Raw genomic sequence first — 15,501 nt, 5'->3', positions numbered from 1 at the left:
TTTAAAGAGGAAAAAAACCCCAAAGAAAAAAAAAAAAAAAAAAAAAAAAAAAAAAAAAAAAAAAAAAAAAAAAGGAATCCAGAAGAAAGAGAAATATATTTAGAGCATTTACTGAAAAATACTTTAATAATAACTGCACGTGCCTTGTTCAAGAGCCAACTATTATGCGGTCAATTTGCTGCCTCGCTTGCTCATCTCATCAATCATAACTTCTCGTTATATCCTGTATTATATTTCCTGACGGTAAATATAGGCTGCGTGAAGTTTTAGGACCCACCCGTAGCTGCTTTAGTAAGATTTAAATAAAGCATGTATATTAAAACCTAGGAAGGTCCAGTCACAGTGAACGGTAGTTGAATTCTAAACAAGCCTGAACAGGCAGGCATGGTAGTGCTATCTGGGAGGTGGAATGGTGACATTAACTGAGAGCTGGCAAGGTGGTGCTAACTGGGAGGCTACGGCAGATGATTGTAACCGCAAGACTGTCAAATAAACCTACCTCCTTCTCTCCCTCATCTTTATCTTTCTTTATTATTAAAAACAAACAATAATAAAAATAAAAAATAATAACAGCTAAAAAAGGAAGGTAGCATAAAATAAATTACAAGATCATATGACACACTAAAACATAAATGAAAAAAATACATAAATAAAACAGAAAGCAAAACTGAAAAAAAAAAAATCGGTAGAGGGCAGCAGGTGACATGGTAGTTAAAGCACTGGATTTCCACATGGTCAACCTCAGTTTGAGTCCTGAACCTAGTGTCTTGAAAATCACACTGGGCACGTATGCATGCATGCTCAAAATCCTAAGAGACGAATAAAGGAGAAAGGATTTTGGTGTGGCAATAGCCCCTGGGGAATGATTTCCCAATTTCCTTATCTATCTCACCAATGTACTTACTTTATGGCAAAAATCTGAGAACAAAACAAAAGCCAAACCAAACAAACACAATGCCTAGAGAAACACCTTGAAGTTTATCTGATCAAATTGTGCTTTACTACTCTAAGAAATGTAGAGAGGCTGCTACCGGTTCATTCTTTACAGAATTAATTCTCATCCATTCATGATCAGGTACCAAACATCATGAATGTAAAAATATAGGTGTTTTATTTTATTTTATTTTACTGTAGGCATAGAATCCCTCTGTGTTGTGATCCTGCTGCTCAGCTTCCTGAGTAGCTAAGATTACAGCTACTGTAATCTTGTACCATCATGCCCAGCCTTTAGGGTTGGTTGAGAATGGAATCTGGGCCTCCCATGCGGCCTAAGCCTGCCAAGCAGCATGTGATACTTTAGCTGGACCTGTGACTAGTCTTTCATTCAAATGTTCTAAGTGATATTTTGCCTAACTTTCCCCAGGGTGACACGGACCAATGAAAAAATCATCCTGTTGGAGTATTTCCATTACATATTTACGGCTATACAGAACAGGTGGTATATTAAAGTAATTAAACACATACAAAGATGAACACAGAGACACCATGTTTATTATTCATTTTTGTGCCAAGCATTATGCTAATAGATCCAGATATAAATATAAAGAGTTTGACCATGAATAATTTAATATCTAATTAGGAGAGAAATCGCTCTTAGTCTTTTTTTTTTTTTTTGCAGAGGTTTCTGCTATGGAGTGCGTGCACTCGCCAGAAAGACAGAGAGAGATAGAGAGATAGGAAGCACGAGAAATCACCCCCAGGGGGGATGGCCACGCCGCAATCCCTTCTCTTCCGTTATCCTCCCGAGATCTTGGGCACGCACGCACACGCGCCCGGCGTGCGTGAGTTTAACCACCAGGTCCGGGACTTGAACCGCGGTCGACTACATGGGAGTCCGGCGATATAGCCACCACGCTAACTGCTGGTCCCTTGCTCTTAGTCTTCAAACCGAAGACTGTCTATTTGTGGATGGAATATGCTAGAATTGTGGTCCGCAGACTTTTTTTAATTTAATTTCTGTTGCCCATTTCATGGGGATTCTGATTAAAACTGTATTTCTGGTACCAGAATTAGACTGAGAGGTATTTGTCCCAAGCATCTGTATAAGAAGGCAATGGGCTGTGTCAACCATAACATTTTCTTAGTCGATATTACAACACATTTCAGTAGTACTCTTGAGAGAAGAACTGCACCAACAAAGGAACAATCTGAGGAAAGCTACATGTGGACCAAACTTGGGATGTGTGTAGGACTGCTTGAATGGGGAGGTGTCGTTAGTGTGCTCAGGGGGAAATGATTAGCCGCAGGCTAATGCTACTCCCTGTACAGTCCTCCGCCTCTCAGCTGAGTTTTTACCAAATGGTAGTAGCGATCGGTTTGCTGTTGTCACGGAAGAACACCTGTTTCTAACTGCTTCATCATGCCAGTTACTAAAACCTTAACAGGACTCGGGCTTGGTAAAAGTTTGCGTTCACTCATTAAACTAGAGGATCTTAATGAGTTGACTAGAGAAAAGGTCATTATTGGGCACGGTGGTTAAGGGCACTGGACTCCCACTTGGCCAACTACAGTTTGAGTCCTGCACCTGGTGGCTTGCTTTCTCGTTTTCTCTCTCTCTTTCTCTCTGACCCTCTCCGGTAAGATTAAAATAAATAAATGCATAAATAAAGTTCAATGAAGTAATTGTTTCCAAGGAAAAAGGTCATCATTTCACCTTTCATTTCAGACGAGGCAACATCTGGGCGATTACAGTTCCAGAGAAATTTTACCTAATGAATGTTGCCATCTATCACCTTTTGAAAGGGATCTTCAAAACAAAGTTAACTTCCTTTTCTCTACGTAAAAAATGGAACTTTTACAAGCTCTTCCCTTTTTTAAGGGTGGTTTTGTGCCAGTTCATAGGAGAGGAAACACTCAAATGACAGGAATAGCCTATTTGGACTTTTGGGGATCTATGTCTGGATGCTATAAGATAGAGGGACTAATTACTTCCACATCGTCATATTTGGAGCAACCCTTGTAGGCTTTCTATCATGTTAATTTGTTTTGAAGAGCCATATATTAGATGACAAGTTCAACCTAGCTGACGACTAGTTATGGCTAGTAACCAGGAAAGCTACTATTTAATAGCAACTCCACAACTAGTTAAAGCTGATTGATGGCTAGTTAAGACTAATAACCAGGTGGACTACTAGTTAACTCTAACGTGACAACTAGTTAAGGCTGGTTAACAGTAGTGGACGACTAGTTAAGAGTAGTACCAGGTCGACTGCTAGTTCAATCGACATGACAACTAGTTAAGACTGACATTAGCTGGCAACTAGTTAAGACTGGCTGACACTAGTTGACTACTAGTTACATCTGGTAAACCTCAACCGACGACTAGTTAAGGCTAGTAACCAGGTCGAGTGCTAGTTAGGTCTAACATGGGGACTAGTTAAGACTGGTTAACCTCGGTCAATGACTAGTTAATGCTAGTAACAAGGTTGACTACTACTCAACTGTTGCTTGGCGACTAGTTAGGGCTGGTTAACCTTGGCCGATGGCTAGTTAGGGCTAGTCACCAGGCTGACGACTAGTTAAGTCTGGTATGGGGACTAGTTAAGGCTGGTTAACCTTGCTCAGCTACTAGTTAAGGCTGGTGACCAGGTCAGCTACTAGTTAAGTCTTCCCTGGCAACTAGTTAAGGCTGGTTAGCATAAGTAGGCAACTAGTTAAGACTAGTAACCAGGTCGGCTACTAGTTAAATGGAACGAGGCAACTAGTTAAGGCTTGGTGACCTTAGCTGACGACTAGTTAAGACTCCTAACCAGGACGACTACTGGTTAAGTCTACCGTGACGACTAGTTAAGGCTGGTTAACGTTAGTTGACAACTAGTCAAGACTAGTAACCAGGTCGACTACTAGTTAAATCTAAAATGACAACAAGTTAAGACAGCTGAACATTAGACAGACAATACCCACAATAGGGTAACAGTGCTGAAAGAGGTCTCCAGGTGCAAATCCTGAACCTTCCTCTGTGGGTCAGCCTTGCAGAGCCTCACGTTTTACTATTATGTCTCTGGGTCTTTTACAGAGTTCCTGGTCCTACCCTCTGAGGACGACCACTACTGGTTTCAAAGTTCCATCATCCCTTTTACTATGGAAGCACAACTTGGCCCTTGAACATGAGGGTTAGGGGCACCAACCCTCTGCCCAGTCGAAAATCCCCGTATAAATTTCCACTCCCCTAAGACAACTATTAAGAGCCTGCCGTTGAATAGAGGATTTACTAAGAGTATAAATAGTTGATTAATGCACATATTCGCATATTATACAGTGTATACTGTACTTTTAAAATAAAATAAGCTAGAGAAAAATGTTATTAAGAAAACCATAAGGGGGACCAGCAGTTGGTGTAATGGCTATGTTGCTGGACCCCCACGTATTCAACCATGGTTTGAGTCTAAGATCCGCTGTTTTAAACTCATGCTGTGCACCTGTGTGTATGTGCGTGCCAAAGGTCCCAAGAGGAGAATGGAGGAGAAGGGATTGTGCCGTGACCACCCCCCACCCCGGGGGTGATTTCTCGCTCTCTGTTTCTGTCTCTCTCTGTCTTTCTGGCGAGCGCACACGCCCTAGAGCAAAAACCACTAAAAAATAAGAAAAGACAACCAGAAGGAAGAGAAGTATATTTAGAGTATTTACTGAAAAATACCTTAATAATAAGTGGACCTGGGAGGGTTCAGACCTGCCTTGTTCAAGAGCCAACTATAATTATGCGGTCAATTTGCTGCCTTCCTTGCTCATCTCGTCAATCATAACTTCTCGTCATGTCCTGCCTTATATTTCCTGAGGGTAAATATAGGCTGGGTGAAGTTTTAGGACCCCTCCGTAGCTGCTTTGGTGGGATTTAAGTAAAGCACGTATACTAAAACCTGGGAGGGCCCAGTCACAGTGAACGGTAGTTGAATGCTAAACCAACCTGAACAGGCTGGCGTGGTAGTATTATCTGGGAGGTGGAATGGAGGCATTAACTCTGACCTGGCATGGTGGTGCTAGCTGGGTGGGAGGCTAAGGCAGAAGATTGTAACCACAAGACTGTCAAATATACCTACCTCTTCTTTCCCTTTTCTTTTTTATTAAAAACAAACAGTAATAAAAATAAAAAATAATATCAACTAAAAAAAGGAAGGGAGTACACAATAAATGACTAGATCATATGACAGACTGAAACATAAATAAATAAACACATAAATAAATAAAACAGAAAGCAAAATTAAAAAAAAAAAATCCCTGGGTAAAGGCCAGCAGGTGACATGGTAGTTAAAGCACTAGATTTCCACATGGTCAACCACAGTCTGAATCCTGGACCCGGTGTCTTGAAAATCACACCGGGCATGTGTGCATGTGTGCTCAAAATCCTAAGAGAAGAATCCTTTCGGATTTTGGTGTGGCTATTCCCCCTGGGGAATGATTTCTCACTTTCCCTCTCTAACTCACCAATGTACTTACTTTATGGCAAAAATCTGAGAATAAAACAACAACCAAAAACAAACAAACAAACAAACACAATGCCTAGAGAAACACCTTGAAGTTTATCTGATCAAATTGTGCTTTACTACTCTAAGAAATGTAGAGAGGCTGCTACCGGTTCATTCTTTACAGAATTAATTCTCATCCATTCATGATCAGGTACCAAACATCATGAATGTAAAAATATAGGTATTTTATTTTATTTTATTTTACTGTAGGCATAGGATCCCTCTGTGTTGTGATCCTGCTGCTCAGCTTCCTGAGTAGCTAAGATTACAGCTACTGTAATCTTGTACCATCATGCCCAGCCTTTAGGGTTGGTTGAGAATGGAATCTGGGCCTCCCATGCGGCCTAAGCCTGCCAAGCAGCATGTGATACTTTAGCTGGACCTGTGACTAGTCTTTTGTTTGAATGTTGTAAGTGATATTTTGCTTTTGTTTTTTTTTTTTTTTTTTTTTTTTTTTTTTTTTTTTTTTTTGCAGAGGTTTCTGCTATAGGGTACGTGTGCTCATCAGGAAGACAGAGAGGGACAGAGAGATAGGAAGTGAGAAATCACCTCCCAGGGTGGATGGCCACGCCACAATCTCTTCTCCTCCGTTATCCTCCCAAGGTCTTGGGCACGCACACACACGCGCCCGGCGTGAGTTTAACCACCGGGTCCGGGACTTGATCCGCGGTCGACTACATGGGAGTCTGGTGACATAGCCACCACGCTAACTGCTGGTCCCTTTGCTCTTAGTCTTCAAACAGATGACTATTTGTGGATGGAATATGCTAGAATTGTGGTCCGCAGACTTTTTTTAATTTAATTTCTGTTGCCCATTTCATGGGGATTCTGATTAAAACTGTATTTCTGGTACCAGAATTAGACTGAGAGGTATTTGTCCCAAGCATCTGTATAAGAAGGCAATGGGCTGTGTCAACCATAACATTTTCTTAGTCGATATTACAACACATTTCAGTAGTACTCTTGAGAGAAGAACTGCACCAACAAAGGAACAATCTGAGGAAAGCTACATGTGGACCAAACTTGGGATGTGTGTAGGACTGCTTGAATGGGGAAGTGTCGTTAGTGTGCTCAGGGGGAAATGATTAGCCGCAGGCTAATGCTACTCCCTGTACAGTCCTCCGCCTCTCAGCTGAGTTTTTACCAAATGGTAGTAGCGATCGGTTTGCTGTTGTCACGGAAGAACACCTGTTTCTAACTGCTTCAACATGCCAGTTACTAAAACCTTAACAGGACTCGGGCTTGGTAAAAGTTTGCATTCGCTCATTAAACTAGAGGATCTTAATGAGTTGGCTAGAGAAAAGGTCATTATTGGGCACCGTGGTTAAGGGCACTGGACTCCCACATGGCCCACCGCAGGTTGAGTCCTGGACCTGGTGGCTTGCTTTCTCATGTTCTCTCTGATCCTCTCTGGTCAAATTAAAATAAATAAATGAATAAATAAACTTCAATAAAGTAATTGTTTCCAAGGAAAAAGGTCATCATTTCATCTTTCATTTCAGATGAGCCAACATCTGGACGATTACAGTTCCAGAGAAATTTTACCTAGTGAATGTTGCCGTCTATCACCTTTTGAAAGGGATCTTCAAAAGAAAGTTAACTTCCTTTTCTCTACGTAAAAAGTGGAACTTTTACAAGCTCTTCCCTTTTTCAAGGGTGGTTTTGTGCCAGTTCATAGGAGAGGAAACACTCAAATGACAGGAATAGCCTGATTTTGACTTTCGAGGATCTATGTCTGGAGGATACATTATAGAGGGACTAATTATTTCCACATCATTATATTTAGAGCAACCGTTATATGCTTTGTGTCATGTTAATTTTTTTGAGGAGTCATATATTGGATGACTAATTAAATCTTGTTGATGACTAGTTTAAACTAGTAACCAGGCAGTTTACTAGTTAATAGCAACTGTAGAACTAGTTAAATCTGGTCAATGACTAGTTGAGTCTAGTAACCTGGAAGGCTACTAGTTAAAAGCAAATTGAGGACTAGTTAAAACTAATTGGTGACTAGTTAAGACTAGTTAAACATGGCATGACTATTTGAGGCTAGTACCTAGCCAGGCTACTAGTTAAGACCAACTATAGATCTAGTTAAGACTAGTAAGCAGAAATACTACTAGTTAAGACCAACATGAGGCCTAGTGGGGGCTGTTATCCAGGCAGACAACTAGTTATACCTTACCTGAATACTTGTTAAAATCAATATGCAGAAACACTACTATTTAGCATCAACCTAAGGACTACTTAAAACTTGTTGATGACTAGCTAGGATTACTAAGCAGAAACACGTGTAGTTAAGAACTAGAGGACTTGTTAAGGCTATTAACCAGACTTACTATTATTTAAAATTCATTTGATGACTACTTGATTAGTTAATGCACACATTAGTTAAAGAACAACTAATTGACTAGTTAAACCTACTTGCTGACTTGTTAAAACTAGTAATGAGGCAGACTAATAGTTAAGGCCATCTCTAGGACTAGTTAAAAATTAGTTGATTACTAGTTAAGTCTAGTAACCATGTCAACTAGTAGTTAAATCTAACATTACAACTATTTAATACTGGTTAACTTTAGTTGACAACTAGTTAAGACTAGTAACCAGGTCGACTACTAGCTAAATATAACTTGACAACTAGTTAAGATTGGTTAACATTAGCCGATAACTAGTTAAGACTGGTTAACATTAGTTGACAACTTGTTAAGACTTGTAACCAGGTCTACTACTAGTTAAATCTAACATGACAACTAGATAATACTGGTTAACAATAAATGACTAGTAGTTAAGACTGGTTAACTTTGGTTGAAAATTAGTTACAACTGGTTAACATTAGTTGACAACTAGTTAACATTAGTAACTTGGTCGACTACTAGTTAAATCTAACATGACAAGTAGTTACAATTTGTTAACATTAGTTGACAATTAGTTAAGACTTGTAACTTGTAGACTAGTAGTTAAATGTAACCTGACATCTAATTAAGACCAGATGGGGAATAGTTAGCACTAGTATGCAGGTAGGCTACTAGTTAAACTGCACTTGACAACTAATTAAGTGCTCATGATATAAAAATACAAGTCCTCACAGCCTCATTCCAAACAAAAGTCACAGGTAGGATGGCCGCCAAGGAAGACAAGAAAAATATAATTATTTAGAGTGATATATGACCTTATTAATATTTCACAAATATTAAGCATAATTTATGCTGAAGAGATATTTTGGAAAACTGAATTTTACGCCTGCTATCATTTGGATAATAATTTGTCCCCAAAAGTTTCATGTTTTGGAATTTCATGTTGGAATTGGTGAGGTCAAGTGGGTGATGATTGAATCATGGTGACTGTACCATGGATTCAACACTCTCATGAATAGGTTAATGATGTTTCCAGAGACCTCGTGAGTTCTAATTCTCATAAGAACAGCTTAGTACTCAGGAGAGTTGGTTGCTATAAAAAAGAAAGAGCTGCCTACATATCTCTTACTCTCTCTCTCTCTCTCTCTCTCTCTCTGCACCCAACTGCCATCCTCTGTTCTTCCATTGGCCACACCAAAGACCAGTCTGATACCAGGCTTATACATTTCCATGCTTATACTTTTGGTTTTCCCAGCCACAAGAATTGTGAGTTAATAATCCCCCATTTTTTTATAATTAATTTCAAGTATCTCTGTTAATAATGTAAAAACAGGTGTATTTTTAAATGAGAAAGTAAGCATAATAATATGCATTGTTTTTTAACCCTATATTATGTGAAAATATATTTGTTTAAGTGTAAAATTTTGGCAAGAATATACATGAGACTATGAACATTCCTTAATTCATAAGATGAGATAAGAGAGGAGAAACTCTCTTTAATACCACTGTACAGCTTACCTTGTTAAAATAAAAGAGCTTCTCATGGAAACTAAAGATTAAAAATGGGGACGAGCAAATGGCATAATGGCTATGTCGCTGGACTCCCACATGGCCACCTATTGTTCGAGTCCTGGACTCAGTAATGTGAACCTCACGCTGGGTGCATGTGCATGCATGCCCAAAATCCTGAGAGGAAGACAGAGAAGGGATTACAGTATGGCACCCCTCAGGGGTGATTTCTCACTTTCCATTTCTCTGTCTCTGTCTCTCTATGGAGCACACATGCTCTATAGGGAAAAACTCTCTCTTTAAAAAGAATTAAAATGGAAGGATGCCATCTTTTTTAAGATAAGGTCTTGTCATGTCATAATCTTCTTCCCAAATGGGATTACAGACATATGCCACCACACTCACCTCATGTTTTTAGACAGATTGTTGCTATGTTACACTCAGATCAGCCTCAAGCTTGCAGTATTCTTGCCTCAGCCTCCCGAATTGAAGGGAATGCAGGCACACACCACTATGCTCAGACTTTAAGTTGGTCTGGGAATCGAACCTGGGCTTCTAGTGTGGCACTAGCCTGCACAGCATAGCTTTTTTCTTTTTTTAAGAACTTTATTAACAGGTGCCTTCAGTATGTTGACTTTTTTGAAAAATATCAAGTTGTAGCACATGCCACAATTGGGTCCAAATATGCATTTTATACTTAAAATTACGTACCTAAATTTGGGGGGAGGTATCATTGCTTAATTTCTAAACAAGAACAACTCAGCCAATTAAAGACTGTTTATGATCTTTAGATCCTTTTTGTACTTGATAGTTTTATAGTCACCATTTAATTTCATTTTCCAAAAACCCACATAATATGGGCAGTAATACTATTATTATTATTATTATAGTATACTCATTGTATATGTAAAGAAAACATGGCTTAAAAAAGTTAAGAAAAATATCTAAGATCATGTTACATATTATTAGCAAATGAGAGTCAGGATTTGATTCCAAATTCTGAATCTAGAACAAAAGCTTATTTTCTTACTCAATATGCTGTTCCAAATCCTTTGTTTTTTATTAGAAACATAAGCTTCTGATCACTAAGCCTCTTCATGAAATCTCTCCCCTCTGTGGAATTGTTTCAAAACATCTAGACTTACCTGGAATGCATTGAGTACGGAGAAGATAATGTGGAAGGCCAGGGAGCTGTCATCAATGACCATGGCTATTCCAAATCCCCAGGTCAGTCCCAGCAGTGGTGTGAGGATGGCAATATTCTTACTAATTCTCACAATGGCTCTCACTTCTTGGAACATGGAACTGCCAATGGCAACTCGCTGGGTCTTGATGATAACTAGCGTGACTGTGATCAGGTTTACTACCACGATGGTCAGAGCAGGAACCACAAAGGCCAGGAGGGCCTTGGTCATGTCCCAGTTGAGCCAGCAGGCATCAGGTCGTAGGTAGCCTTTGCCAGGCTCAGTGGCTGCAACTGTGATAACAGCAATGACCAAAGGGCACCCATAGCCCACTGCAAAGAGAGATGCAACCAGGACTGACTTGGGCAGTGTATGGAAAACAACCAGGATTCCATAGAGGATAAGGAGTGCTTTGGCAAGCATCCAGAAAAACACAGAAAGGTAAAAAAAATGAACAAAAAATGTTGCTGCCACACATCCGCTATGGTGCGTCACTGGACCACTAAGCAAGGAAGCCCCAATGAACCACACATCTGCCATCAGCAAGGTGGCTGCCACATTAGCAATGCACACATGGCGTAAATATGAGATCTCTGTCTTTGTCACCTGGCTCCAGACTAAGGCTTCAATGGACAAGCAAAGGATCAAGCTGCAAACAGAAATGCCCAAGCCTATGTATGTGATATAAACCAGGATTGGGCTCTTCATGTTGTGGGGTGACATAAGAATTGAGAAAGAGGTAAATGACTTGCTTGGCCTACATTCACAAACAGCTTGCTGGGAGTTTTCTTGAATCATTTTACAGGCCTGCTGGTCCCATCTGCTTTCCATAGAGTGCCAGCCAACACACCATGTCTTCTTCTCTTCTGACTTGCTGATCTTTTCAAAAATAAGTGATATTTTTTCAAGTTCCTTAGGCAAAATGACAGATAGAGTAAGCCCATTCACAGTAACATTTTCCAAAAGACTGGCTTCCAAAATGGCCCCAAGAGTTGGAAATGCGATGGCTATGATCTGAGAGTGGAAAGGCACCTTCTGGAGTTCATCTCGACTGACCAATACCCTCCCAGTGATTTCACTGCTGGTGTCATTAACTCTCATTGAAAACGTGAAATTGTTTCCAGTGTCTCCAGATGTGTTTGTGCCCATGGTATGAATGAAGACATCTGATATGTCAATGAGATGTTTATTTATTAATAGCTTTCTTGCAAAAGAATTGACTGAGTGTAGCAGGACACAGCTGCTGTTTCTTTCAGGAATGAAGGTCCAGTTCAAGATGCTTTTGCTGTTAAGAATGTGGTTGGCCATGCTGCTGTAACTCTGTTAATGACAAACCAGAGTTAGATGTCAGCCACTCTCTGAAACTGCTAGTACATTTTATAAAGTATGATCCTCAACCAGCAACCTGGGCATCCCCTGAGAACTTCTTAGTCAACAGAATCTCAGGCCCCACCACAGACTTAATGAGCCAGAAACAGCATCTTAGTAAGACCCTTCCCCCAATGATCTGCATACACACTGAACTTGAGTTAAAGGATAGAGATGCAAGGGTACTGCCTTTCCATGCCCTCCTCCATTCAGGCAATGCCTTCCTGTGATATGGGCAAGGGGACAGCCTTCACTGTGCTCATTCCCATCACCATTTCTACTTTACCTATGGGTAAAACAAGCCATTTGCTTAGCCTGGTCAGAGTGCCCATTATGTAATTAATATCTATTAAATCTCAACTGTGATGCAAGACCTTGTACAGGAACACACTAATTTGCAAATGGCCCCCAGAGGCTGAATCTGCTTTTTACTATCCTTTACTTCCAAGACCATAAAAAAAAAAAAAAAAAAAAAAAAAAGATTCAGTTCCATACATTTCTGCAGCACATACATGGATCCTTCAAATAGCTCATGGAAAATGGAATTAAAGTATAAGTTTATTTAGGTGTTAAAAAGATTCTGCATACATGGCTTTTTCATGATACATATCTTCTGTGAATGTTTTAAAGATCCCCTCCTATGTATGCCTATTTTCTTGGCATTCCATCATTTTCCATTTTTTTTCAACCAGTCTTAACTCACCAATAAAATAATAAAAGTCTTTCTCTCTACAAGGCCCAGAATGTTTTGAGGTTTTCAGTAGCCAAAATATACACTGGACACCATACCCAGTGTCTATCACAGTACCAAATAAGTGTGCTCTATAAATGTTTATTAAATAAAAACATTTTCCATTCACTTAGTCACTCTTTCTTCAGTGAAAATATATAAAACACTTGCTATTAGACATTTAAAATACTGACATGAAAGGCATGGACCCCAACTAGAAGAAGCTCACAGAATATTCCACTAACCTGAATTCCTTTCCCATCAAGACAATGCTCTACCAACTATTCGAGGCCACCCACCTTCATCTTTACTTCATCAACATCTGTCGACAGCGCTGTTGATATGTTGTGTAAGAGCTGCACAATCACAGCAATGTTCCCTGGTATCCGGGGAGACTGCTGAATGTTTCTAATTACACAAGACAAATCCCTCGGACACTTTTGCATCAACATAGCTGCTATGGTGGTAGGTGTTGCAGAATAGTCTGTTAGCTTTATGCTTCCTCCAAGTGATAGGTCTGAATGTGAATTCCCCTGAGATGTGGGAACAAGAAAGACATCTTTATTATACTATTTTTGTGTTAAATGTAAAAGTGCGTAACATTTAGGACAATCTTAATATACACTTGTATATTGCATAATGTTTTTCTATTTTACATTTTAATGATCATATCTGCTGTGGAACAACTTGGCTATTACCAATGTATATGAGCCAGAAAATAAAAGTCTCAACTTCCCAACTTTTTTTTTTATTTTTGAGAGGTTTTTGCTATAGGACGTGTGTGTTCACCAGAAAGCCAGAGAGAGACAGACAGAAAGTGAGAAATCATCCCCCAGGAGGATTGGCCGTGCTTCAATCCCCCCTCTTCCATTCTCTTCTCAGGATCTTGGACATGCACGCACACACACCCAGCGTGAGTTTAAGCCATCGAGTCCAGGACTCAAACTGCAGTCAACTACATGGGAATCCAGCAACATAGCCATTGTGCCAACTGCTGGTACCCCCAACTGCCTACTCTTAAACCCAGTTCCCCAAGATAGCAACTGTTATCTCTAGCTTATCACTTCAAACACCTTCTCTGTGTGTGTATATGCTGTAGGTATATCCTTTGTACAGATGTACATTTCTAGTGCCACTTACATTTATTTTTATTATTCCTGGGGATCAAAGCATGACACATGAACACACCTTAATAATAGAAATTCTTGGGACCGGCAAGTGGAGTAGTGGTTACAGTGCTGGATTCCTGCAAGTCAACCATGATTTGAGTTGCAGACCCACTGGCTTAAAAATTACACGGGGTACATGTGCATGTGTGCCCCAAATCCCAAGAGGAGAATGGAGGAGAAGGGATTTTGGTATAGCCATCCTCTCTAGGGCATGTTTTCTCATTTTCCCTCTCTCCATCTCTCACAGTCTCTCATCAGTGAGAGCATGTACACTATGGCTAAAACCTTAAAAAAAAATAAATAAAAGAAAGAAAGAAATACATTTTTAACTAGATTTGGATGAATCAACTGTACCACTAAAATGGAAGAATGACTGAAAATAATGACAGTTTCTTCCAGAGAGTCAAGCTCTGGGTTTCCATTCATTAGGGTTTAGGAGTGGCGAACTACATTCCTGGCTGGATGCTTTTCTAATCTTTTCTTTTGTAAATCAAATTTTCTTGGAACTCAACCAGCTCATTCATTTTAAGTATTGTCTATGGCTGTTTTTGTGCTGCAAGAGCAGAGTTGAATAAACACAACAGAGACCCAGACACAAAGTCCAAACCTACTCAGTATCTGGCCTTTTACAGGAAGTTTGCTGACCTTTGTTTTGAAGGATCCCTTTCTGGCCCTCCTCCAGCATGTTCCATCACATGGCAGGGAGCCAATGGTCCTAGAGGATCATATCCCTACTCAACCCCTCCAAGCTCACCTCAGGGCCTGCATGATGTTCTTCCTTGACCGTGTCTAAGCAAGTCAGACATGGTAACACAGGCCCCTACTCCCAACTTGGAGGCTGAGGCAGGAACTCAAAGCTGCGTTTATGTCTTTATGTACAAACACACCTACCTGCTGCCCTGCTACATGTTCTTCTCTTGCCCTCTCTTACTGAAGGCATCATGGATTATCTGAGGCTCCACTTTGTAGATAGAGCCTACATTAGAACCCACATTGTGAGCGAAAGGATATTACCTCAAAAATATTGGAGGCATTAAGAGTCCGGCAGGTATCAGTGATCTTGTGCCATTTGTTTTTCCTGCATAAAAACCCCATGTTTCCCTGAGTGTCTGGAGGACAAGGCTGACTGCAGTGAGACTTGTTCATACAGACACCATTGCATATACCTGTGAAAATAAAAGGTGTCCATATTAGATGAAAGAGCTGGGCTACACTGGGCTGATCACCACGGTGCCACTGCAGTGAAGGTACATAAATCCTATACATATCAGGCATCCCTTCTTGGTAATATGGAGAGAGACTGAAATATACCAGTGATTGTTACATTTTTCAGCAATAAAATCTTATTGTTTCCAATAAAACCTTATCCTGAAACTCTGGTGGAATTCCCCTGGTGAAGTGAGAGGGAAGAGCTCAGAGTTCAGAGTACCCTTACACCACCACATGAACCCCTGAGCCTCCTCCTCATACCGCTGGAGCTCCCCATACCAACTCTACTTTGGAATCCACTGCCCCTAAAGTTCTTTGAGAAGACTCCCAGTTCCAGAGCTTCATTGTGAGTTATATCCTCCATGAGTTCTCCCAGACCTGTCTGAGCCACTGGATCAATTGAAGCTGGTTTAATCCAAAAGATCTATAACAAAAAACTTTCAGACGAGGGTAGAGCAGAGGGTACTGAGGGGAACGTAGGATTCAATGTAAAGGGAAAATAAATCAGAATCCAGA

General features: G+C 40.2%; 1 protein-coding gene across 2 annotated transcripts in view; it reads right to left on the bottom strand.

Moving 5' to 3' along the window:
* The window catches only part of LOC102497658 (adhesion G-protein coupled receptor F2), a 25,069-nt gene extending 9,892 nt beyond the window's left edge, over nucleotides 1-15,177 (bottom strand). Inside the window, exons 1-4 of one of the 2 annotated variants that reach the window (XM_027772075.1) lie at nucleotides 14,943-15,043; nucleotides 14,791-14,854; nucleotides 12,907-13,140; nucleotides 10,471-11,829 (exon numbers count right to left, since the gene is read on the bottom strand). In XM_027772075.1, the coding sequence (XP_027627876.1) occupies nucleotides 10,471-11,829; nucleotides 12,907-13,140; nucleotides 14,791-14,854; nucleotides 14,943-14,965 (1,680 nt within the window). In that variant the 5' untranslated portion in view covers nucleotides 14,966-15,043. Of the gene's footprint in view, nucleotides 1-10,470; nucleotides 11,830-12,906; nucleotides 13,141-14,790 lie in introns of both variants that reach the window. The other variant, XM_027772074.1, reaches the window with a different exon arrangement.
* Between the last annotated feature and the right edge of the window lie 324 nt (nucleotides 15,178-15,501).

This window comes from Tupaia chinensis, unplaced genomic scaffold (genome assembly GCF_000334495.1).
Source record: "Tupaia chinensis unplaced genomic scaffold, TupChi_1.0 Scaffold000252_1, whole genome shotgun sequence".
NCBI classification, from domain to species: domain Eukaryota; kingdom Metazoa; phylum Chordata; class Mammalia; order Scandentia; family Tupaiidae; genus Tupaia; species Tupaia belangeri.
This window is presented reverse-complemented; position numbering and strand designations above follow the sequence as displayed.